This window comes from Struthio camelus, chromosome 8 (assembly GCF_040807025.1).
Source record: "Struthio camelus isolate bStrCam1 chromosome 8, bStrCam1.hap1, whole genome shotgun sequence".
Classification (NCBI taxonomy): domain Eukaryota; kingdom Metazoa; phylum Chordata; class Aves; order Struthioniformes; family Struthionidae; genus Struthio; species Struthio camelus.
The window spans coordinates 17,925,614-17,952,305 of record NC_090949.1 but is presented as its reverse complement, the minus strand read 5'-3'; the positions used below and the strand labels follow the sequence as shown (position 1 = coordinate 17,952,305).

The window sequence follows — 26,692 nt, the reverse complement described above, 5'->3', positions numbered from 1 at the left end:
CTTCTGAAGCATTTGAGTAATCCTGAGTAATGTTTTTTCAGAAATCTCTACTGATTTATAGTTGTGCCCTTGACTTTACTGGCCGCTCTGCTTAAGACTCAATTTAAGTGTAAGCCTTTGTGTTTTATAAGATTTTATTTTTCAAAATTCTATTTGAATTGCAAAATTTTAGCTCTCTGATTTTGTTAAAAATGGATAGAAATAAGTAGTACCTGCTTTTTATATAACTTTATTGAAGAAAAGTTAAGAGCAAGGGTACAAAATCTCTTTTACGTACTTTTCTATTGTTGACTGCTGTGTTTTATTGATAGTGTGATGTAATCCCAATTCCAGGTACTGCAGAGATTACTTCAGGAGGACAAGTGGAATATAGAGCTCTGTCTGGAATTCACTACATGGCATGGTACCATTTTGTTGGCCTTATCTGGACTAGTGAATTCATTCTTGCTTGTCAGCAAATGACGATTGCTGGAGCAGTGGTTACTTGTTACTTCAACAGGTAAGTGCAGAATTGCCCCAAGTATACTTTTTGCACTTTTTTCAGTGTTTACTTTCAATCTCTTTCTAGGAAAAGTACTATCAAATAGATTCCAACTTATGCCAGTATCTTGGAGCTCAGTTTAATCTAAAATAATGTTGCTTGTTGCAAGATCTTGGGTAAGATATTACAATGTGTATGGTATTATTAGTATGACTCACGCTTACCTCTAGACTTACTGGGTCAAACTGATCCTTAATACAAGCCAGCAGAGCTCCGTTGAGTCTAATGACATTACAGTTCATAAGGGGCAGCCTGCATTTAACCCTTTCCTAGGAGAATGCATTACCTCCAAATGGAGACGTAATATGTAGCTCCTCGGTAATTTCATGTATTCATAGGCACGTTCTTCCTAAGTGTTCATCTTTGCTCTGGCTTTTCGTTTGTTCTGTCTGCATTAATGCCTAGTCTGTTGTATCTGTTTTCATTCTGTGTAGATATTTTCGGTTAACTGCAAGTCCTTTAATAGCACTATTAAAAATCTAGAGACATGTAAGCAAACTTTCTTGATTTTTTTTTTTTTTTTTTTTTACCCTGACAAATAAATGTGGGGGAACTGAGGAAGACTCTTATTTACTTATCGTGGTTTATGCCCTTTGTCCCACTTCTTGTAATACTATAAAATGAAACTAAACTGTTTTCATGCAGTGGCATGGTGCTGTGCTAACATTGTGGGGGAAGATTTAATTTTAATAATACACTGGATTTTTTTTTGACAGTGAAGAGAGTTGTATCCTGAAAACATTTTTATTCATAATTGTTTTATGAGCTTTCTTAACCTCATTGCTCTGTTCTTCTACTCCACTTCTTGTAATGAGATTTTCTGGTCTGTGAAAAGCTCTGGCATTTCAAGGCGTTTCTTCATTTTGCAGTAGAGGAATATGATGATAATCTCCATTTGTTGGAAGACCAGCCCCTGAGGAAGGCGGCCTGAGGGCAAGTCAGGCAAGCTGCCTCAGAGGCTGGGAGCCTGGCAGAAGAGTGCCTGGGAAGCCCGGAGCTCAGGCTGCCAGGGCGCTGGCAGGTGAGGCTTTGGGCTTCTCCAAAGCCTAGGCGCTAGGTTACTGTTGACTCTCCTCAGAATGTATCCCTTGAAGTTTCAGTTTCTGATAGAAAAGCCTTCTGCTGAAAGATTTCCAAGTGCTCAGTTCTCCTCCATCCAGCAGAGAGGGCAGCATAGGCCCAGCTTACAGGAGTGTCACTGAGAGCTACCCGCTGTGGCTGAGGGTGGCTCCACCCCATCCATAGCTGCGAAGCTGGAAGCCCTGGTAATAGGCAGTGGCCACCACAGTTTCGAGTGTTGTTTTTTTGTCACTGAATTGGTATTAGTAAGAGACATGTTCATAGTGTAGACAGAACCAAAAATGCTCCTTTTTTTTTACAAAGTTGGGATCTGTATAGTGACATAATCTCACAATGCTATTTTACAAGCCATGATAGGACCTGAAAAGAGAGGGACTCCCATTTCATATGTTATCTCCTTTTTCTGATTGAAGCTCTAAACCCAAGTAACTGGCAAGTTTGTGGTTCTGTGCGTAGTTCCCTCTAAGCATAGAGGGAAGCTGCTCCTTCCCTCTAAGCTTATTTGTTTTTTTCAAGCTTTAACAATTGACGGTTGTATCATAAAGCTGACTGCTGGGGCGCTAAGGATTCATTTAAAAGGGTTTGCTTGAGAAAGCACAGGAAAGGAAGGAAGTTTCACTGCCTTTTACTGGGTTGAGTACTGCAGTGCATTTTGGTAAGGCACACCATCTGAGTCCCCAGGGCAAGGACACTGTCCATGTCTTCATGCAGAGCAGGGAAGCAACTGTAGAAGCTGTTGTGATGACTTTTACTGCTTTGTTAGGCTCTTCTGCTTTCCAGCTATTTTTCTCCAGCTCCAGGAACTGGCAGCAGAGTACAGAGGGTTCCCGCTCCCGATTGTATTGAAATCATTTTGCACAGATACTTTTAAGCCCTCCATTTGCTTGCCCGGTGACATGTACTGTGCTGAGAGTTGTTCTTGGGAAGGGAAATGTGATATTTCAGCGGTGGTGATCCCTCTTCCTGGCCTTTAGGCTGCCAGCACAGATCCTTAGAGACACCAGAACAGTGAAGGAACGGGGAGAGGACGGTGAACGGGGAGAGGACGGTGAATAGGCAGAGCTGCTGCCTCATTAAGGGCAGGGGTTATCTCAAGCTGTTCCAGCAATTCTGAGCTTGTTTGCTGTGTGTTTTTAATGTATTCCCTGGGGCTGTGTCATAAAGACATGTCACAAGAGTTTGTTTATGATACCTCACACAAAGGCTTTCTTCTTGGCTAGTTAGTGCTCCGAGGAAAAGGCCTGGCTTTTCCTTGCGGAAATCTTCTTCCGCAGCGCACGCAGCAGTGTGCTGCGTGGCCAACAGCCACAAGCGGGGCTAGGAATGGGGACGGTAGGGAGCTGTTGCGGCTGGCTTAGTTTTACAGGTGACATATGTTTGACCTGCAACACCATCACTGAAAGTGGATTTAGCCTTTTTTGTTTCAGATTAAAAATAAATAACTGAAAGGTTTTAGTAATTTAATGAAATAAATAAAACTTATTTAAAGGTTACTTTTTATGACTTGTGAAATGGGCTCAGTCTTTAAGAAAACCTCTTTGTCAGTGTTACTATTTTACAAAAAGATTTATTTTCACCTTGATGTGCTTAGGGTCATGTGTGTATTTGCCTTTTCAGTGAGATGAGGGTTTGCCCTTCTCTGGGACCGAAGGAAGGTGGTACGGTAAATTGTCTCATATTACAGGAGTCTCAGTCCTGTCCGCGCTGGAGTTTATTCAGTAACTCTGGCGTGCGTGTCCTCCCCGTGCTGCTGTTCTGAGTGCAGCTATCGGCACGTTTATGCGTTTGTAGGGTGGCAGATCTCTGCTTCTGTTCTGCAAACCCTTCTGCCCAGGCTTGAAATTCAGCATATATACAGGCGCTTGCAGGATTGGGGCTTTGAACCTGACGCTGAGATGCTCAGCACCACAACTGCCAAAGGCTTCAGTGGGAGCTGGAATCCCACAGAACTGACTGACCTACATCTCCGAGGAAGCCAACAATCTAAGAGTTTATGAATTTGCACCGAAGTAATTAGGAAATGAACCAGGACCATATTTTTAAAGCATTCCCCTGCCCCTTTCAAATACAACTGTAATATTTATGAGCATCTTTTGCCCTGCTCGCATACTTGGCCTAGCTCATGCAAAAGGACCCTACAGCATGTGTGTAGTCAGCCGAGTCACCTGTGCTTTGGAGAGCAGGTAAAAGGGTAATTGAAATTACAGTCTCTGTGTTAATTGGCTGTTGTTTCTGTTGCTACAATCTTGTAATTCATTGTATTTGCTTAAAAACTGAGATTCATATTTATTTAGGGAATGTATGATTAATGTTTTTTTAAAAGTTTTTTTTTTTAAAGTATTTTTATACTAAAACTCTTGATCTCATTTTAAGCAGTGAGACAGGTGAGACAGGATTGAAGAAAACTATAAACACAACTTTGAAAAGAAGGACAGGCTTTTAAAGAAATGCGCTTTTTTACTTTTAATTATCTAAGTCTTTTTGGTCTTCTAGTTTGAATATTTTCTTCACAAAAAACAAGAAGCGATTTTAAAAAGAAAGGTGAGATTCATGTGTGATCACTTGATTCAAGAAACTTGATATTAAGAAAGATACCAAAAATCAGAGTTCGGAACAAAATAAAGACAATTGGCAGCACTAGAGAAATAAAATAGTCAGAAGATGATGTGGTACTGAGTACAGATTCACAGGAGTTTGGAATAGTGGTGGTCTATGTAAATCCAGCAATCCTGCGGTAACATGAAACAGGAATACCAGTGGGGAGAATCAAGCTGTGGCCCTGGCCAGTTGGGCAACCAGTTCTGTGCAGGCAGATCCCTGTTTTCTCCAGTACCTTGTTGTGGGGGGTACCGTGTCAGCGCACTGGAGCCTCCGTGCACAGAATTCGTTGCACCATATGACTGTCTGCAAAAGCTTATGTATGTACATGGCTAGGCTTGTGCTGAAGTCCTTTCAGCATTGCAGCTATACAATGTAGAAAAGCTGGCTGAAACTTCAGCCTTGATGGTAATTTGGGTATAGGTGGATAAGAAAACCGATCCTGAGCTTATTTTGAGTCACAAGCATTAGCTGTTACCGTGATTAGCTAGCCGTTTTCCTATGGTTCCTTATTCTGAGCCAGCTTTGTTCTTTTTGTAAGCAGTTTCAAAGGAAAACAGCAAGCAACCTTGACAGAGCCTGTTCCAGAGAGAATTCCTTTGCTAGGACAAGGTTTGGAAAAGCTTCCAAATATGTAGAAATTTATCTAAACCAAACTTCAAATCCTGTGATTCCTGCTCATTAATCAGTTCCGATAAAAAATATCAAAACCCTTCTTCACTTTTCTCTTCAATGGCAAGTAAATCATTAACACAAGAGTCACCTTTGTCCTTTATGTATTTCTTACCCTTGGCTAACGTTTAACTTGCAGATTTTATATTCTGAGATCTGACCGAGGCTGTCATATGTAAGATATTATAAAACGAAAAGGAGCAATGATACTGTATGGGTGGAATAACTCATGTATATTGGGATGTATGTGTTTCTAAGAGAGAAACTTGAAGACTTAAAGAAAGGCTTATTCAGTATAAAATTCCAGTATTCCCCCAAGCTGTTCCCCAAGTTGTAAGACCAAAAATAATAAATGCAGCAACTGCTTTGCTGGAATTTCCTATTTAAAATAATGTGGTATATTCACATATTTAAATATAACTTTTCAGATACAAAGTAGCTAGCATTTTGAAAGGACCACAGTGATACTTTCAGGATTCTTGCAGAACTGTGATAGCTGTCTTGACATAGTGTGTACGACTTAAACCCTTGTTGAGGTGAGGATTTAATAAAAATATATTTATAGACCTTTTTAGCCCCACCCAGTCACTCCCTCTTATCTCTTCCTATTTATTTTTCAGTTTCTTCTGTAAACTATTAATTTTTTTGAGATAGCAGAGGTTTTGAAGGAATTAATTTTAGAAACAGAACTTCTTATCTATGATTTAAGGTCTGTTCTTTACTTAACTGCTTATTTAAACTGCTGCTGGTTGTATTGCCTGAGTAAATTTTTCAGAACTGTTCCTATTATTTAAGGGTTGCCTTATAGAAGGATGACTTATGAATATTAAGCAGTATTTTCTGAATCCTCTAAAACGTTTCTTTTAGGTATTTACAGTGTTTATATGATTTTTTTTTTTTTTACAGTGTTTGAAGAGGGATAGGGGAATGACTTTAAGTTCATTTCCTGGTTTTCATATAAATTCTTCAGAGCTGTGTCATACCCTTCTCTGTAAAGGATTCACATTAAACTGGCCTTAATAAAAATAAAGAAAATAAAATCTGTATTTGAGATTCTTATGCCCGTTATAGGAGGTTATTTTTTGTCTTTCCTTTTCAATTTTGGAATACACATTATTACCCTAAAGCAATACAGGTTAGTGTGCAGTAGCATTGCAACTTTTCTAGGCCAAATTATAATTCTTAGTATGTAGTATCAAGTTCTTTTCTTGTGTATTCCATTTAAAACAAAACTTGCTCAGTGATAAGAAATATGTATTAATTATCTGAGCAACATTTAAAACGAAATTTAGCCAAGCTGTAACAAGAAAAGTAGGCAGTAGATCTCAGTTTTGCACATGAGATCTTGTCTTTTTTTGTTTGTTTGTTTTAGTTTTTACCACTGAAGCGGAAATAGTGAAACTAAACTCTTGCTGAAACAATAGTCAAATAAAAGATTGCAGAGGGAAAGAGAAAGGACAGAAAATGCAGAGAAGTGTTCAGGGAAGTATAATTCTTAGATGTTATTCACTCACTTCTGATATTTTCCGTACTAGCTTTTTCTAGCTATTTCTCCGTTACTGAATACATCAAAACAGTTATTGCTTAAGAATTAAGCTAGTTCAGTAAAAGTTTTAAACTTGGCTACTTTGATTTGTACTGCAGTGAATGTTTAGATGAAGTCGTAGGAAAACTGGAGTTATTTTAAGCGCTGAAGGAGATATCAGATTAATTCTTTAAATCTCCAGAAATTTCCTGAAATAATACAATGTATATCTTCTTAAATAACAGTTTCTAAAACATTTTAAATTGTTTGTTTTTCTTTCTAGAAATAAAAATAGCCCACCACGTCACCCAGTCCTGTCTTCCATATCAGTTCTTTTTTGCTATCATCTAGGAACTGTTATAAAAGGGTCGTTTTTAATCACAGTACTAAGAATACCAAGGATTTTTCTCTTGTACCTTTATAATTTCCTAAAACAAAAGGTAGGTATATACTCCTATAACACCGTAAAATTAGTAGTTAAAAGGTGAGATTCAGGAAAAAAATTGTGGAGAATATATATGTTGCTTTAAAAATGGATGATAGAATGTGGATTTTATATTTTATTCCATTTTCTCCATGGAGAAAGTCTTTTCAATGTGCTTACCTTTTTTTCTCTCAGCTAAGATATTTTTAAAATAAGAAAACACCATCATTAAAAATAACTTTATTTACTTTTTACATGTAAAGTTTTTATGAAGGAGAAGGGAAAATACAAAGTTGGCAGAAGGCTTTATTTAAAATGTTTACATCATAAATTTTTAAAAAGTGATGTTCTTACATAAAATGTCTTTTATAGATAAGATTTCACTCGTCTTGTGACGTGAGTTTATAAAAAGAATGTATGAGATTAGGACTATTCTAGACATTTGCATAGGATCCATAACACATCTTTTAAGGCATATGAAAATATAGCTGGGCTGTTTTGGTTGTTGCTTGCCTTCTTCCTCTCCTTCATGCATCTCCACCTTTCTCACCCTCTGCTGAAAACACACCATTGCAGTTGGTTCTGGCACTTTGGCAAGGAGAGTGGGCTCTCATGAGTGCACAGCTCTGATTCTAGAGAACCATTTAGACAGAAAGTTTTCAAACGTAGGTCTTGGAATTCATCCCTTTTCCTCCGAAGTTTGCCTTGGCCCTGAAGCGTGTTATGTATAGTTAAGAGAGGGTATTTGCACTGAGCATCTCTGGTACTGATGAGGCATGTGTGAGACATGGTTTGTGAACAGCAAAACAAAAGTCAGTCTTAATTAGATGTTTAGAATATCTGCAAGCATCTGGGTTTATGTCACTTTTGTGTATGAAAGCCTTGGTTATAAAACTTGGTGAATTGGGTTAGTTAAGAACTTGTTTGTGGATGGTAGGTGGGATGAATTATGCTAGAAAGAAGACAGAGTATGTTCTGCCTTTAAAGGAAGTAGAATGAGTGGACTTGTTGGGTATACGTTTTTGTAATCTGACTAGCTGTAAAAGACTTATCTAGCAAAGAAGGATTATTTGTCTGTAGCAGTGTGCTTCAAGCTTCTTCTGTCTTTTTCTGGTTCCGTTGCCAAGCATCCAGCTGAGGCAGGTGTGACACGACCTGTGGTCCTAACTCTGCCTAAAGAGGCTAGAGAGTGCTCAGACCAGCTCGTGTCCCCAGTTCACTGAAGGATCCCCCTCAAAAGTAACCTAGCTCATTCCCATGGAAGGAAGGAAGGGCTGTGGCACCTTTCCCCTGAGGTCTCCTGCAGAGAGGGCAGTAAAAGTAGTGAAAGATGGAGAAGGGATGCTGCATTCCTGTAGAGCTCACCCAGACTTTGCAAAAAAAAGTTCCTGTTCTCTGTGGAGAGCAGAAGTCGGGGAGTATCTAGCCGTGTGGGAAGGACTACAGGTTTTTCAGGGAATTTCAATGGTACTTCCTATGTGGAAATCTTCAAGCAGAACAGTAGAGAGGAGATTGCAGTTGAAGGCCCCTGCTATAGGTATTTAATAAATAGCACCTACTGAGGTATATACATTTTTCGTAAAGTAATTTCTCCAACAAGAATTGATAAGATAAAAGTATTTCACTGGTATCAGGAATTTGTATCTGTGTATTTGTATGAATGTACAGTGCCCATTCTAAAGGAATTAGTCCTGGAATACTTGCAAGAATTTGAGAAAAAAGTTAGGAGGTTCATGGTTTGTGCAAAACTTCATGGTAGCTGTGGGACCTGAGGATTTCATACAGTGACTGTCAGAGCTTTACTTTCAAAAGCAAAACAAAATCCTTCTGATCTCTGGAAAAAAGAAGATTGAAGACTCATATATCACTGAATTGAGTTTCCTTTTCCTGAGCAAAATGGCCCTTTAAAATTGGAAGGCTACCATGGCTACCAAGATGTCTTTTTTCTTGTCTTGTTTGGTAAAATCTTTACGTGTTAAACAATTCTGAGCTCTTGATATGATGTTGAGGGCGAAACAACCGTTGAGCTTTTCTGCTCTGTTTTTGATGTGAAGTTAATATAGATCAATATCCTTGTTAGAATTCAAATTGTTTAGTGAATGGTTTGTTCAGCAAAATATAAGTCTTTTCCTCCTGCTCTGAAAAATGAATGTTTGCTCTGGGTCAATGCACATACACATGCATGAAAGTCCTCCTGCCCGTTCTTTTATTTTTGTCTGTTGGGGGTACCAGTCATTTCAGAAATATGAATATGTCAATATGACAAATGACAAAAAAGATTTAAAAAAAAAAAATTACCAGTGTACTCCTGGGTCACTGAAAAGTATTTGTGAGGGTTACTGACTTGCCTGTCTGTTTTGTTCTCCATGCAGCTATTAGCTCACTAAAGCTGCTTACAGCGCTTATTTTCTTTCCTAGAGAAGACTCTTCCATGCACAGGAAGAAAAAAATGCTCAGCTCGTCAGTCATTAATACTGTAGGGTCTGAATTAAAAAAATTTCCTATAATCTGTAAAGAAATATCTGTTGCCTAAATGAATGCTTTGTAAGAAGAGATACAGTGTCCTGTAAAGCAAGTTTTCTAAGATGTCACTTTTGTCCAGTAACCAAACATTTCGTTTTATTACAGGAAAGCGCGTGTGCAAAGTGCCTGTTCAAGTGCTGTTTCTGCTGGTTTTGGTGCCTAGAAAGGTGCTTAAGATACTTTAACCAGGTACACTCTGTCATCTCTCTATCACTTGACCGTCTGCATGCCTGTCCAGAAACCGTGCATGTCTCTAGCTCCATTTAACACAACAAATAATGTCAGTTAGTTAGGCCTTCAAGTTAGGTGGAGAGTGTTGCCAAGAAACAAGGAATTGACAAACATGCAAAGTGCTGAGCGTAAATTTCAGAAAACTTTTTCCAACAGCTTGAGATGGGCCTTGCAGAGGGCCACCTGCTATTTCCAAGGGTGTGAAGCCTTAACATCTCCTTGAGTTGTGCCAGAGAGACTGCAGAAATGTGGAGTATCCGGGTGGAAAGAAGCACTGAAGAAGCAAGATACCCACCAGATGTGTCATTAAACTAGGGAGCTGGATGTCTGCAGCTTATTACTTTATTTCTATTAGAGATAGAATCTAGGGACTTTATCAGAACTGGGACCCTGTTGTGTTAGACACTGTACCCAGTTCCTGTCTATTGCTTTTATAAAACCTTATAGGTCGATATATTATTTTCCTCTTGAAGGTCCCTATTAAAAGCAAACATTCAACTGTTGGCTGATTTCTATTATTAATATACCTGGTAGTGTAAGCCATGATGAAAAAGCCAGATGATACAATAATATCTTTCTTTGAAAGACATTTTTGTTTTGTTAGCAGTTTGTTTCAAAAGTGTTTTTATTAGAAGTAGATGATTTCTGACATACAGCACTTTTTCAGACACTTGACTCCCACTCCTTCCTTCCTGATCCGTTTCTCCGAGTTTTTTCCAACTCCATTTGCATGATTGTATATAGTTATTTTTTCTCTTTGTCAGTCCCCTTTTGTCCTCTGGTGGCTGTGGTATCCTTAATGTGAAAGGAATCATATGCTGTTCATTTTGATTCCTAACTCTGTAACTGTTGCTTTTCTTTTTCTCGTTGTTGAGGCCAGTAGTGAAGTACACGAGACGATCCTGAAAAATTGTCTGACAACTTGTTCTAATGAAGGTGCATAAATTAAACTTAATTCTGGACAACTATAAAGAAGTAGTCTTTCACTTATTGCAGTCTAGATTTAATACTGTGTGGCAAAATCTCTAGTACTAGCTGATGAATTTTCCAGACTTACATTTCTTTGGGTAGATCTTATGGTCACTGACTTGATGAGGAATCTCAGAGTTAGTTTTGACTCCAGGCATGCCACTTATTGTCACCCTTCCCTTGGCTTCCTGCCTTTCAAAGAGATAGCCAGCATCCTCATGTTTGCCTTTTCCAGCTGTTATATGCTATGTGTGTTTAAAGAAAAAAAAGAACTAATTATTGTGATGTTCTTTCTTTGTTTCAGAAGCTTATATTTGTTCTCTTAAAAGGGTTCCTGTTTCCTAATTTATTGCAGGAAAGAAAATCTGTTCTTGTATATGAATTGGGTTTTTTTTAACCTAATGATGATAATTTTATGTTTACTGTTGAATAATTGTTTGTTTGAATGTCTTTTTGACAAAGCGGATGGCATTCTGTGTGCTCCAAACCCAGGGCAATTTGGGAGAGGGTTGGAGGAGAAGAAAAGCAGGAATATTTCATAAGATAGGTAATAGAAATTTTATCTGTATGAAAGGGTAATATCAGGCTCAGATCAGTGCATTAAATAGAACGATTAATTTATCAAATCATTTTTTTCTTAATTTTTTTTTCCTATAAAGAACATATTCAAGCCTGATTTTTTAAAAATAGATATCTTGATTAAGATTGAAAATATGATCCAGTCTTCAATTTTGCAAAATCTATGGCCAAATATTAAAAAAAAAAGAAAAAGTCAGAGCCTACAATTTAAGCAGCTTAACATATGGCTTGATTAACAGAAGTGCTGACCTCTTGAGAGCTCTCATTGAGATCAGTGAAAGCTGCTGGGTACTGCCTTGAAATTTCACATAGTTATTGAACATGGACTCAAGAATAAGACTTCATGATTTTTTTTAAATTGCTTATACATATGTTTCTAACATTTTGAAAGTATTTTTGAGTATTCAGATTCTGATTTTTATATGAGTTGAAATTACTAAAATGTAGAACAGCTGTTACAAAAGTTGGTCCAAAACTCATTGCGTGTACTCACATTCCTTGCTATGTTGTTGCCTTTTACCCCAGAATTACATTCACCACAGTAATAAACATACAATTACCTGGAAATGCTTTAAAAAAAAAAAAAAAAGCCTTCCCAATCACTTCTGCACTGTTTTCTTCAACCTGTTGTTATATTGCGTAAATGATATAAATTCTTTCTTGTCCTTCATTCACAAGTTTGATCAGGATTAAAGAGAGTCTTTGTTTTCCCTCTGGGAAACATGCGGATGAGAAACAGGTGTCGGAGGAAGTAACATTGGTGATAGAGTGTGTGAGGTGCTTTCTTCCCGTGCACCAAGTGCTGTGTTATGTTGTCAAAGGGTACTTTGTAGGCTGAGCGTGCCATCGTTCATGTGGGATTTAACACTGACTTTGACTGTTGCGTGCCTCCCTGAATGACTCGTCTTCTCCAGACTCAGCTGAGTTCTCTGCAGCTCTCTTGCAACGTCGCTCAGAAGGGGCCAAAAAGGTACCCTCTTGTCTTCCCATCATGTCAGAGTGCTTGTGCTTGTACTAGTTGCTAACAGTTGCCATATTTCCAGTGGCAGTTTTTGGAGGAATGGGAATGTAAGCCTAGTATCCTGTTCACATTGCAATGTGGATAATTACATTCTGCCTTCCGAAGAGTTCTCTTGGATTTGCAACTGGATCCTGTGCTAAACTGCGGTGTAGTGTTGCTATGTGCTGTTAAACAGTTCACTCCTTAAGCTGTTCCATTTCAGTCATGGGCAAAGTGATTCATGTGTGTGTATAATCCATTAGTAACAATTGTAAAGCACTCTGGGTTCTATCTGGATGAAAAGTGCTTTCTGAATATAAAGTCATTATCCTTACTTGACAGTTCTGTTTGCCAACACTTGTCAGAATTACCACAGATTTTTCATCTTCTGGCTCTGATAGGTTCAGTGTGTTCCAGATAAACATATCCAATCATCTCAAGAAAAATCTGGTAGATTGAAACTGCTCTTCCATAAAAAGAATATACTGTTTTCTTTATGTGGTTTGGGAGCTATAAGGTCTGTCTGTCTCCTGCTCTTTTAAATTGTTGTGGCAAACTCTTAACTTTTGATACATCAAAGAAGTCACTTTTTTTCTTGTAGCCTTTCTGCAATGACTTTTTTTTTTTTAACACAGTATATCTATTGCAGGATAATTTTGCTTTTCTGTGTCTGCTTTGGGTTCATCTGTAGCCAGTTGGCAAGCAACTGTTCCAAAGTGGATTTCTGAAGGAGTTGCAGAGTAGTATGTGGTTTCTCTATTTTCATCAGCGCAGTGACCTGTAGCGTAGCCTTCAGGACTCGGCAGTAGCCATTACTGATGAAGGGCAATGTGATAGCCTGGTCATGAGAACCCTTACTGATACTGAAAGCTAGCAACTGTCCAGTGTAAAAAACAAACAAACAAACAAAAAAACCAAAAAACAACGGAAGCAAGGCTTGACTAATGGTCTTATATCCGTGGCAATTGATTATCTTTTACACTTTGGATGGAGGCCTATCAGGAGGTTGTGGTTAAATGCCTTGTGCAGAAATGACCTAGATAAAACCAAAATTCATGTGTGCTAATATAAATACAGTTCTCCTCTGCACTGCCAAACTCATTGTGCTTCACCCCATCTAGTACTTCTTTTTCCTTCCAAAAACAATACTGTATTTTAATGTTACTGGCAAAATTGCTACTAGATGTTAAGCTAAATTTTCAATCATCTTGAAAGTACAGTTAGCTAAAATGTTCATCTTCAGTGAAATCATATTTTGAATATGTTTGTTTTCCCTGAGGAGGCTGTATGTGCTACAACAGGAGATAACATTTATTAGGTCTTTATTTGCTCTATATGGTGAACTACATGGGGGACAGAGATGAACAAGACTGACTTGCTTTGACGCAGGCAGAACTGAACAGCAGGGTGGTCTGTAACCTGACAGTGCCTTACGACCTCCCTGAATCATTTCCAGTTTGCTAAACAGAAGCCTTTCTCCTCTCCCTCTTCTCTTAAGAGAAGGCAATGAAGCAAGCAGCCAGGAATTCATGCCTTTAAGAGGGGCAATTTCTGAACTACTCTGGCTATGTTTAGTTTGTTTTTATTTTGGAGCTCCCAAATGAGAACATTGTTGCAGTAAGGAGGATGCCACTGTTAGCTATTCAAGTAATGATGTACTCGGAGAATGATGGGTATTTAAGGCAGGACCCTTGTGGTCCAGCCCCTGTGGTTCAAACAGAGCCCTGATGTAGCTATGCGTTGCTGCAGGAAAGGAGATCCAACTACCCTCCCGAGGAGAAAGATGTGTTGGTTGTACCCAGTGGGTGACAGCCATGGAGGGAGTGGGTGAAAAACTGTGAATTGGAGTGCGCTAAATGATAGTCTCTGAAGATAGTTTTACCTGTGAAGAGAAAGATGGATATATACAGAAAGACTGGTTTGAGGAACTGGAATACTAGAAATAGGATGAAATATAGTAGTTTGGTATGATTAGCCGAAGGACTGAAAATAATCATTTCTGTATTAGCTAGATGCTTTTTGGTTGGAAGTGACGGAGAACATTAGCGTGTCTGTCAACCATAGGGCAAAAGCCATCAGTTAATGCAGCTGCAGAAAGGGTAGATTCAGTCCTAGCAGGTGTGGGATGAAGTACTTCCAACACAGAGAAGGGGAGCAATGTCACTGTACAAGCTGCTGATTAGGCAGTCAGGCTTATCTCACAAGAGTGAGTTGGAATATCCTGCTGTGTCTACTCTGACAAATGAAGGGTAAGAGCAAACAGGTTTGCCATCTGTGAGTGTATCAGGAAGAGAAACAAAAGGGAGGGATAAGAGCTGAGACAAGATTGGAAGAAGAATGAATAGATGTAAACTATTCATGGGTAAACATTGTCTGGAAATTGGAAAAAGGTTCCTAAGGACCAGAGAGACAATGGTCTGGAACAGCACCAGATGTACAGGGTTGGAGGGGGAAAAGCCCTAAGTAGCTTAAAGAGGGAGCTTTCAACTCAGTAGAAGAAACTGTGTAGTTTGAAACAGCCAGGGACTCGAGTGGCTGAAAGTCCATTCCAGTCTTACACGTCCTCATCACTTCAGTGTGGTCTCATTGGCCCCTGTTGCTATAATTTCCCACCACTGTCTGAGAGGCATGATACAGCTTTCTCACTGTGTCAGTGATGACCTGCACAGTAGCCACAGAGACAGCATTGTCACTGGCTACCACTCGATTTTACTTTTTGAGGGGATTCCTCAGCTGTGCACTCACAAGCTAGGAGCACTTAAAAGTCCTGCCTGAGCTCCACTGCATTGCACTGGGTGTAGATAACCAAAGCAAGTCCCCAAGAGAGTTGGCCCCAAGAAAATCAGGTCAGTCTGAAAATACCAGTAAAGCAGAAAAAGCTGAAGTGGGATGTGAGACCAGCATGTCTCCTGCTTCTTTTTTAAGAAGACTCTGTTGCTATAGCAATCCTTTCCCCCTAAGCTCATTTTATCAAAGCAGGTCCTAGAATGGAGGGCTGAATTCAGCTGTTACACAAAGTAGCAATTATTCTCAACAATCAGGGAAGTTACGGCCTGGATCTGAGCCACAGTGCCTTTCTCATGAAACTAGCAGATCAATTTTTCCAAGACCCTTGACATTCTGTGTTGCGAAGCACAGAAGGATGTCTTTAAATAGTTTTTTGCATGCTGTGGTGTTTGGAAATATGTAAACATTCACATTCCTTATTTATTCATTCTGACACTGAGAAACTAGTGTCTAGTTCCCAGGCCTCAAGCCAGAAGAGGCTTGTGTTCTTCAGAAAGGTGATGACACAGTACTGACTTACTAGTGCAAGAATAAAGACTGCTCCTGACCCACCGTCTCTCAGGCTTTCTGATCCATGCTGCAGCACTGATGTCATTACTGCTTGCTTATCAATGTAGCAGAAACTACCATCATAAAACATCGATGCATTGAGCAAAGATTAAGAACATCATAATAGCTATACTGAGTCAGACTGAACCTGCATCTAGCTTGGTATCCCTTCCCCAGCAGTGGTTGTGAGCGAGTGCTAGGAAAGAGTGAGAAGAGTGTACGTTTCCCCATCCCCAGTGCCCTTTCTGAATCTTGTTTTCAGCCTAGGGACTTCTTGAGCTGGTTATAGTTTCTGTGTGTTTAATTACTCTCAGTGGATTCCCGTTCCCTGAACTTTTCCAGTCTCCCTTGAGCCCCTGCGAGCGTTTAGCAGCTACCGCATTCTTTGGCTAGCAGGTCACAGCTTACAGACCACAGTGAGAAGAAACTATCATCAGTTTTTTGAATCTGGCGTCTACTAGCTTTGTATGGTTCCCCCTCTGCCTAGTCCTTGCATCGGAAGAAACAATAAGCCATCTAACCCTATCTACCCCCTCCACGTTTTTCATGATTTTTCTAGCTTTCTTACCACATCCTCCTTCATTCATCTCTTTTCCAGACAGAAGAGTCTGGTGTACTCAGTTGTTCCCCAGACAGAAGACATACCATACCTTTTGGATCATTCTTGCTGCCCTTCTCTCAAGCATTTCCAATTCCACTAAAGCTTTTGTGCATGGGAAAAGAGAATGCAATCTGCAGAAAAAACACATTTAAATAATCTGTTTCTAAATGAGAGCAAATTCTTAATTTACCGTAGACTACCATTTTAGCCTTTGCAACTTCCTTTTCTTTGAAAGGGAACAGGTTGTTGCACGTGCCCTGGAACTAGAAAATATATGGGACATCTAAGTTCCTTGGTCCAGAGTGCAGAAACATCTGCAAATACTGGGAACAGCTTGTGTGTGTGGGTCTGTGGGTCTGTGTGTGTATTAGGGTTTTTTGTGGGTAAGGATGAGAAATCAGCAATACCTTCAAGCAAAGCACTGATTTTTAAGGAGGTAGCTCATTTCTGTGCAACTCTGAGTTTGATGAGAACATACGTTTCATTAAACGTTAGACGTATATTTTGTTAGTAAGAACGTACAGGTTTCTGTAGGGCTGGATGGGATCAGGGTGTGGGGCTGTATAGGAAATGAGCATTATGGAGCTGCAGTCTGAACAAGAAACCCTCAAAATACCTTTTTTTTTTTTTTTTTTCCTCTCAGAAATATGTTTTTTCCCAGAAGGTAAACATCACTTGACTAAGTCTTCAGCTTGCACTGGTGGATAAAAGTTCTTATTTTATCTGAGTTAACGACTAGTTTTGTAGCCTCTGGCAGTTCATTCATCTCTGTGTGTCTTTTATTCCCTCTGTAATACTGGATTATGACCTTGCTTGGATGTCGTCATGACTAGTTGATATTTATATGATTCCTTGAAGTTATAATCGCTATGAATGTCATTTTCTCTTAACTGATTTGTAACATCACAAATCCTTATGCAGGTAGTAGTCACTCCCCAGTGTTATTTTTCAGTCTTTCCAAGATAGCTGTGCTGGTTAATAAATATCACAAATTCTTTTAGTTGCACATTCCTAAGATACCAAAGTGGCTAATTCCAGAGTGCAAACAAGTGGTTATTTATTTTAAGCTTGGAAGCAGTGTTTGTACAAGTGCACATGCATTTTCAGCATTCTTTTTAATTTTTAAGAGGAATTTTGTGCTATTCATTATGAATACAGAATCTTTGTTTAACTTATTGGCAAAATTCATACTGACCTCACCGGATCAGGGTCTGTTTTGTGGCCTTAGTTCTGAAGCGACAGAAACAAACTTTGGAAAGCCATTTTTCCACTTTCTGTCTCAGTTTCCTGTCTGTAAATGGGAATGATGAAACAAACGTAACTTGCAGCACACTATAAAGATAGCTCTTTCCATTTGTGAAATATGCAGTGACAGCTACAGATGAAAGACAGAGCAGGAGTTTGGCCTGAGGCCCTCCATTTCCCTGCGCTCGTGCCCTAGGGAGCCCGTGGGCCAGCAAGGCTGGGGCGGGCTCCCCGCGCGGCCGGCTCTCCTCCACCGCCTCCTGGGCCAGGGCGGCGCGGGACGGCAGCAGGCTGCTCCCAGACCCGTCGGGTTGAGTAAGGCAGGTGGGGCAAGGAGGCTCCTCTTTCAGAGGTGTAGGCAACGGGTGAGTCAAAGGTGGTGTAGTCAGCGCCTGGTTGAGCCAAACTTCTGTACAGGTCCTGCCGTAGCACTCACGGGGGAGAGGAACAGCGTAAGCGCAAATGAAAGCCCGCTAGCACAGACAGCATTTTCCTCTTTAGGAATGGAGTGAACTTGCTTGTTTAAACAGATTTTTATGCAAATACTCTGTGTTTCGGCAGAGTTCAGTGGACTCTTTGATTTGATTTGATTTTTTATTATTACAGTAGACAATAAATCCATGGTCTCTATTTTAATTTTTTCCATCTATGGATGCTTTTATTACTATACAAGTACTATGTTTATAGGCTGTCATTGTTTACTTCTACTAATTTTTCTCTAATTAGTAAGAAAAACAATTTCCTTCACAAATAAAGGAAGTATTATCCACAGTGAAGATACCAAGGATCTTTGCCAGCATTTATTTTCTTCCTTCTTTGTAATATTTTCAGATTCAGCGATGTCAATATACCCATGCTACAGGACAGTATAGTACAGAAATTGATATGGGGTACAACTGGGCATTGCAGAAATAGATTTTATGCTTTAAGATGTCTGAGGCTATTTCACGTTTTTATTTGTATGAATGAAAAATGTATTTTTGAACCAGAAATGTTCTATAATAGAGGTATATAATTCACTTGCAGCAAACAGCTTTTTTTTTTCACTCCTAGGTGAAGCAGTAAGTAATCTAAACATTAAGCAAACGCTGGGGTTTATAAATTCCTTCTGAGCAGTAATCCCTTGCACGCTGTGGTTCTTACTGAGCACACCAGATGTAACTAATGTTTTGTGACATAATCCACCTTCTAATATTCTGAGAAAAGGGAAACTATTCATAAGATTTGCTGGCACACATTTCAGGTATTTTGAGTGCTGTTTTTCTTAGCTGATATTTTGGAGACTGATTCAACATTTCATTGAAGAGTTCCATAAATGGGACAGATGCGCCAAGTTATCCAGAAGAGGTGCTAAAATAATCCAGCCCAAGAAGGCAGTTGGTCTGTCCTTCCCACCTGTCATGGCAGAGTTCCACAAAGAGAAATCTTGCAAAATCCTCAGTGCCTTTAAAACTGTGAGCGCCATGGCTATCTGGTAAAAGTCTGCTGTTTTTTCCTCACATGACTCACTGATCTAGTCCAGGATCCTTTTGCTGCTCTTCTACAATCATTTTCACAGCTGATTTCATCGTTCATGAAAAGGTTGTGTTTTACGACTACAGCCATAAACTTAAATTTCAATAGCATATGAATATTCGGAAAGGGCTATTTATAAAACCTTTGTAATCATCACCTCCTAAATGACTTGATAACAGTGCTTGTTCCACTTGTGCAGTTTGCCAACAGCCTTGGAGATGCATTCATAGCAAATATATATATAAGTTTGGATAGTGTGACTAACAGGTGTTTGTGGTATTTTGTGTCATGTTCATTAACAAAATTGGACGAGAGAACTTCAGTGTTTTAAAATTAATTGGCTAAAGGTATATTCAGAAACTTATTTGGTCCTTGTTATACCATATGCTGTTCATAGGAATCATGTAGAAAAAAAAACATTTGAAAATAGAAGCATAGTTATTCACTTAAAATAAAATTGTCGTATTATGCAAAATAACTTTTTATATAGGTATTAAGTCAGTATGTCTGAATAGAGCTTAAGGCTTTTCACTCTATTGAAGTAAAATGTAGATTATATGGGTCTTTACTGTCCATTTGCATTATTATCTTCTCTCGTTTCAGCATGCATACACAACTACAGCCATAAATGGGACAAATTTTTGTACATCAGCTAAGGATGCTGTCTTTATTTTGGCGAAGAATTCTGCTAAACTTACATCCATTAGCTGTTTTGGAGGTTTTATCCTATTTCTAGGAAAGGTAAGAATGAGAAAAATACCATTCTGTAATAATGAAGTGAAAAATAAAGGTCTGATTCTCTTTTCTTATACCCAAAGTAAATAAGGCTTACCTTTCTTGAACTCAGTTTTGTTCGTGCTGTAAAATGAGTTTGGGACAGAATGTAACGTCTGAGGTACTTAATCCTTTTCAGAGTCTTTACTCAGTTATTCAGCTGTGTTACAGTAGTGTCCTTGGCCCCGCTCCTACAGCTCCCCTTGCACTGAGTCTTTGGTAAACACATGGTAAAATATTGTCTCTGCCCTACAAAATTTACACACTTAATTAAACACAGAGCATTACAACTATATGACACCAGGAGTGCCAAATGCAAGATGTGTTGTCAAAATATATAATGTAATGTATTTGCCTTAGGTTTTTTGTTTGTTTGTTTTTTAAGAAACGTTATCACACGATTAATGAGGCTGCATTTCTTTCCCCTCACCCTTTACAGGTGTTTGTTGTATGTTTTACTGTTTTTGGGGGATTGATGGCATTTAACTACCATCGTGAGTTGCAAATTTGGGTAGTTCCTCTGTTGCTGGTCGGATTTTTTGCCTACGTGGTATCCCACAGCTTTCTGTCTGTGTTTGAAGTGACAGCGGATGCCCTGTTCCTTTGCTTTGCTGTTGATATGGAAACAAATGATGGATCTGCAGAGAAGCCATACTTCATGGATCAGGAATTACTGGTAAACCTCTGTGATAACAAAGGCATTTGAGCTGTTGCACACTTTTGGGGACTTTTTCTTTCCCAAAGACCCAGTAATTTGAACCCACGACCAGTGCCATTTCCAGTCCAACATCTTAGAACAGGATGGGCTCAGGGATACAAATTATATGTGAATGTATAAACTGAAGTCAGTGACTCCCTCTGGCCCTTGTGTGTTAGCTATGATCTGCTGCCTTCTTTTAGGCTGTACCCTGTAAGTGATGGCTGACTTTATAGCTTGTTAAATATATCGCTTATACTTAAAAAAAAAAAATAAATAGCTGAGCTAGCTGCAGAGTCTTATCCACGATGTGTCCTAAAATTAGATGTTTATATCTGTTGTGACTTACTGTACAGCAAGGAGTAAAAATAAGGAGCAAGGAGCTCTTGTTGCCAGCAGCAGGTCAGCTATCCGTACATGTCCTGTGGATGCCGTAGTTTTGAACAAACTTCATGCAAACTTGAGTTGCTCTGCTTTATACGTGTACAGATTCTTTTGCCAATTTAGTGTCTTTGTACTGATTCTTTCTCTTTACCTTGATAATTACTGTATTGTATTAAAGCATTTCCATGGAGAGTTATTGCAGAGTTAGTAGTGATGAAGAGCACTTTAGCTACAGCTGTACCTGACGAAGGGAATGGTTGAAGATGCAGATGTTCTTTCCTTTCATGCTATTTTTCGCTAGTTCTGTCTTTTCCTTCATAAACCATGTGACAAAGAAAGTGCTAGTGACTCATGAAAAACAAACTCAGGAGCCAGAATAGCTCATATAATGTGAATCTTCTGGATGGGTTTTGTCAGGGACACTGTCATAATAACTGGTTTTGTTTTTTGGTTGTTTTTTTTTTTTTAAATGCTGCTGTTACCTTCCCTGAAATGGTCTTAGAATTATGTGTAAAACAAAAAACAACGAAAAAGCAGCCAAAAGATGGGCTTAACCCTTTATACAGAAGAGAGCAGAGAGATATTCTTTGGCCTTGATTCAGAACAGTACTTAAGTGCATGTCCTAAATAGCAATATGTTACTGAATGGAAAACTCTGAAGCCTTGACCTCTGTTCCTCTTCCCGTTTGGCCAAATGCTAGAATACTTCTCAAGCCAATTCTCCTTCAGGAAACAATCGGAAGCTTTTCTTTCTGCGTGTCCAGATTTTGTCATTGCTTCTCTTCAGCTCTGATCTTAATTTCTTGTAGTTAGCCATGCCGCAGGGGCTCGGGTGAAGAGAGGACTTCCCATAGCACAGGGGAGAGGAGTCTTCCCAGCAGGGCAGGCAGCATAGCCTTTTGTGGAAAAACGGGGGGGGGCAGCACATGCAAACCCCTCCTCTTTGCATGATTGAGGTACATCTACTCAGGTAGCCCAGAACTTGGAGTTTCCCAACACGGGAAGGTGTCTGATGTGGGAAGTCTGTGTGACAGTCAGGTGACAGACATCTGAGAGTGGAAGGGGGAGGCTCTGGGGCCCTCGGGATGTGGGCGGCTGTGGGTGGAGAGCCAGGTGAGTGACTGCAGACAGACAAAGATTGCCTGATGCAGTAGCAGACATAACACAGATTCTTGATTCAGCCTTCTCAGTTGCTTTCATCACCCTTACAGTCTCTGCAGAATCCCTTGTGGTATCAGTGTCATCCAGCTGGGGAACAGTTAACTTATGTTTTGTAGCCTCAGGCTAATTATCTTCCTTTACCAGATATTTTTATTTCTATAATGGTTTGCGGTCCCTTATGATCTCACCCTGATTTTTGCTTGCAGACCTTTGTGAATCAGAGTAACAAGTTAACAGAAGGGCAAAAACACAGAAGCATGAAACCCTTCCAGGACAATGAAGATGGGACAGAGCTCCAACCTATGGTGAGACAGGAGTATAGGCTGTGTAATTTTTCTGTCAGCTAATGTCTTACTTTGTGTCCTAAGGAGAAAGGATGTAGGTGTTGTGTGTCCTCTGATGTCTCACAGCAACCAACATGCCTGAACCCAGACTCCTGCTTTTCTTTCTATTGCTTTCCCTCCTCAGGAAATCCCTCTGCTGTGCAAAATGGGTAGGTCAAACACTTGTACTCGTCCTTCTTCCCATTCTCCATTGTGCCCAGCAGAGGAAGAAAAAGATCGGACAATGGCAAAGGGGTGGGAGAGCAAACCCTGCCTAGACAGCCCTTCACTGGCATGAAGGTGCTTTGGTGTATCTGCTATGGGGAAGTCAGAACAGTTGTAGGCCGCTTGGTTTCATGCTGGAACTGCTGTAAAATCAGCACTTAGGAGTCTTCCTCCTTTTTACAATTTTTTAACTTTTATTTCTTTATAATCGATGTATGTATTTATTTGCTCTGCTTTATGCTGGGGTAAAAAAGCTGAGATGCCAGGAGGGAGTGTTCCCCTGCACTCAGGCTGGCGAAAGTCCTGAGAGTAAAAGCTAACTAACTGACATCTGCAAAGATACTGCCAATTACCCAACCTGAGGAGCTGCCCCCTCAAGCTTGGCGTCTGGGATGATTTTCCCCCTGCACTGGGAGGCGAGGCCAGGACCGCTGGAGAAAAGATTCTGCGGTAGCATCTGCTCTGGCAGCTACTCCTGCTAGACTGTGGCTTACGGGAATGTAAAATATTTTGGTAATTTTTCTTGATCTGCTTTCAAGAGGTACCAGGCTCTGGCATACTCTCACATAAGCTTGTGGTATAGGCAGTTGGGCTGGAGAACACTGTTGTAGTCTACTGCTATAGAGAGGGATGGCTGAACTTGACTTCTTCGTTGTTTGGGTCTGTTGTTGCATTCTTCAGTAATTTTTTTACTAGAACAAAACAGGGTTTTTCTATCCCCTGAGAGAGGATCTTGGATATCAGACACAAAAGACCCTAATTATCTGCCCAGTTTACTTCTGTGAGCATTTAAATGCGGTAACAGGATTAATGCTACACATCATTTGACTGCTTTTTTCCTTTTTCTCTCTTTTTAGGCTTGAACGGGAAGTGCACCAGGAAGTCTGAGGGCAAAACAGCAACGGAAAAAGCAGCTGTAGGAAAGAAAGTAACAATTGCCAATATCCTGGGACAAAATAACTACTGGTTCTGTAAAATCCTGTTGTATCTTCTGCACTGGTAAAATGACACACAATCAGTTTTTACAAATAATGTATTTTGTATATTAGCATATCTGATTTTTATTAATACTCCTGTTATGATGGTCTATGAAAGTTGCTAATAAACAAATCCCCTGTAAGTTTCTAAGGTGTCAGACTAAAAATACTAAGCTGACAAGGTCATAAAGTTGTCCTTTTGACCTTTGCGGTGTGTCAGCTAACATGTTTTTTTACGTGCTTCTCTGAAAAAACTGGGCCAGTAATCCCTGAATCAGAAAATGTAGAAGCATATTATGCCGCTAGAGGAGGCACTCTGAGATGACTGTTTCCTGATCAGTATATCTCTGAACAACCAGTGCAACCAATTAAGGAACAGTACTGAGTTCATTGATGGAAATTCTCATTGAAGGAAATTATAGTCAATATAAGTAATGGTCATGAGGTAGGTGGTCTTCCTTTTAATTATACTCTTTTCTTTTTGGGAATGACTTTAACAAGTTAGTATCATAAACCACCAGCTGGCTTCTCTCCCAAGGGCAGATGAGGAATAAACCTTCTGTTTGTAAATGAAAACAAAGAGCAAACTTCTCTTTGCAATTGATAGACTGGATACAGTAGCCTGTATACCATATTATCCTGTCTGGATATAGGAACTTAAAGCTTGATGAAGAAGTAGCAGAGGTACAGAGTATCTGCACAGAAATGAGATAAAAGGATGATTATATGTAATACTTTATAAGGAAATGTTCCAGCATGGATATGAGATACACTGTGTCATGGAGGAATGTAGAGAAGTGACTGATAAGAAGAGCTCTAGCCAGAAGGAAGGAAGGAAATGCTCAGTGTAGTTTTTAAAAACCTTCAGTAAGCCTTTCAGCATTTTGTGAGCAATTTTGAGGTTTGTTTAAACTGTGTACTTGGACTCTGGTTATACACTTTCACAGGGTCCAGCTCGTTCTGGGTATGGGGGTGATTCTAGATTTCTCAGTGGAACATGATTTTATCCTTTTTTCTTCTAATGCTCCTTTGAACGTTAAAAAGAGGTTTGAGATAGCAGGATGGCTCCAACCAGGGGTTTCAATAACGTATGCATCCGTGTAGGAAGTGGGACATTACTGCAGGTAAGTGACTGATCTTTGCTGCCATAACGAACAGGAACCATAGATGAGATTGCTCTACCTTTGATTAGTCACAACTTGGAAGTGAAAGTTGACAGAAAGCTCATTGGAAATACTGTATCTGGTTCAGCTAAACACTGTACCTGATCACCTGCTGTTGAAAGGAGATTAGTTATCTGCCAGGGAGCGCTACAAGGAACTTGTTCCCTGTTCTTCATTTAATTAACTTGCGTCCTCTTTAGTAAGAGCTACTTCAAGAAGTTGAGGCATATGGAAATAATGAAAGAGAGAAAAGAAAGGGATTAATTATTTTCTGCCTGGCAGGTGAAGTTGATCATCTGTCTATTAGTTGTGCCTCGCTACCTCTCGTTATTTAAAACTGTGCACTTGAGCACTTTAGGTACGTGCGCTTGTGGAAAGTGTGGTAGCTCAAGATTGTGCTGAATGACCAATAGCTCTCTAATGCTGAGAAAGCATGCCAGATCTGGTGCTTACAGAGAGAGGCAACATTTTTCCTACTAGACAGGTCCCAGTAAGATGGGTTCCAAAGTAAGTGTCTCCACAACCTAAAAGTGGCGTTTGCCAATTTGCAAAGCACAGTAGGTTTGCCTGGAAGTTAGAAAAATCAGTTGTTACTATACACTCTCTGTTTTTTTCCTGTTCGTATTTGATACCCACACTGCATGAGGTTTTAGTCCTTGACTCAGTAAGTTTCACCTAAATGGTGGACAAGAGGGACAGTCTTACGTAAATTATCATCTCATTTCCAGACAGTCCATATGTTGTTTGCAATTATTATGCAATGTCAGTGCCTTCACTGCAGTTGCTGGGTAGAGAAAGGACTCCTGGACTCTTAATACCAAGTTTGCAAAGAAAGATAGTGGAAGTCCCAGTTAATCAGTATTTGAGCATGTTTCATTTAAATAGTGCTGTACTGACTGTAGTCCAATAGAAGTTAAAACTATGACAATATAATGTTTTTCACAGAACAATTCAGAATATATATCTTCTAATTAAATGTTGTATACAAAGCATAGTTTTATAGCTTTCCGGTGCAATATGGGTCTTCCCAATCTCTGATATGGGTTCCACTAGTAATTGGGTCAACAACCTCCAAATGTAGCGTACCTGTGTGAGTGGCAAGAACCCTCCCTCACCTGTGTTAGAGGGATAAAGCTCCTCTACAGAAGCTGATGCTGTTCAGTGCTTGTTGCTGTCTTCCCCAGTACAGTACTGTAGTCAATCCCCTGTAGAGAAGGCTTAGAAGTAGGTGGACGGGTTGGAGGTAGGCACAGCTCATGTGGATACATAGTGCTACTTCATGCAGTGAAACCTGTCCAAACTACCTCTGATGTTTGCAATATCTACCGACACAGCATTCAAGCACTGCATGGGCTCTGCTGGACTGACTGGCACCGTTTCCTGCAGCTGCAGAGGAGTGGAGTCCATGGAATGGAAAGTACTTTTATAAATACGTTTCTTAAAAATACTAGGTAACGAGTACTGGTGGCTCTGTGTATCAGGAAATGGTTAAGTATCACAGCTTTTTTTTTTTTTTAAGCAAGGCGGTTTATATCTGGCATTGCTTGGTGTCTGCTTCAAACTCTCGCTTAGTTCAGAGTCATGATTCCATTGGATACCTCTAAGGATGAAGGAAAAAGGCCCCACTTGATAAGCAGCGTCTTTTTTATCCCTGTAGCAAGGACTCAGGTAAATTAGCACAGCCTGTCTGTCAGCACTCTTGTGGGGAAGGAAGCATTTTCTATCCAGGACTAAAGCCCTGCTATTAGTAACTAAAGAATTTGGATTGCAGACCAGTAGGAACAAAGATCTGGCTACCTCATTACATACACTAAAGCAAACGTGTTTTGAGTTCTTGAAGTGCTGTTATGAAGATTACAGGGTGAAGCAGAGACCTTGTTAGAGATCTGCAGTTCATTTGCCTTGGGAAAAGGGCAGGATTTAGTGACAATCTAAGGATTTCTGGTCGTAACCTCAGAGTCATATAGAGGGGTAGTGTGCTCTGCTGTAGAGGAACACATTCCTTTCTTGTTAAGTCAAGGTCACTCTCTCGCAGCAGATTTTTACAAGGCTGTTAGGATTCTTTCTTCTCAGTGGGATTTAATCTAACTGCAACAGACAGCAGTTCTACGTTACCCTCAGCACAGGCAAGAGCGATGGTGACTTGAGG

General features: G+C 39.8%; 1 protein-coding gene across 9 annotated transcripts in view; it reads left to right on the top strand.

Annotated features, from left to right (window-relative positions):
- SLC44A3 (solute carrier family 44 member 3) overlaps window positions 1-23,952 on the top strand; it is a 94,209-nt gene extending 70,257 nt beyond the window's left edge. For 6 of the 9 annotated variants that reach the window (XM_068952428.1, XM_068952426.1, XM_068952425.1 and 3 more), the window contains 7 exons: window positions 334-499; window positions 6,700-6,856; window positions 9,469-9,552; window positions 19,443-19,580; window positions 20,053-20,289; window positions 22,062-22,160; window positions 23,261-23,952. In XM_068952428.1, coding sequence (XP_068808529.1) covers window positions 334-499; window positions 6,700-6,856; window positions 9,469-9,552; window positions 19,443-19,580; window positions 20,053-20,289; window positions 22,062-22,160; window positions 23,261-23,266 — 887 coding nt within the window. In that variant the 3' untranslated portion in view covers window positions 23,267-23,952. The remainder of the gene's footprint in view (window positions 1-333; window positions 500-6,699; window positions 6,857-9,468; window positions 9,553-19,442; window positions 19,581-20,052; window positions 20,290-22,061; window positions 22,161-23,260) is intronic. The other 3 variants (XM_068952429.1, XM_068952424.1, XR_011142532.1) reach the window with 2 other exon arrangements.
- Window positions 23,953-26,692: the final 2,740 nt, after the last annotated feature.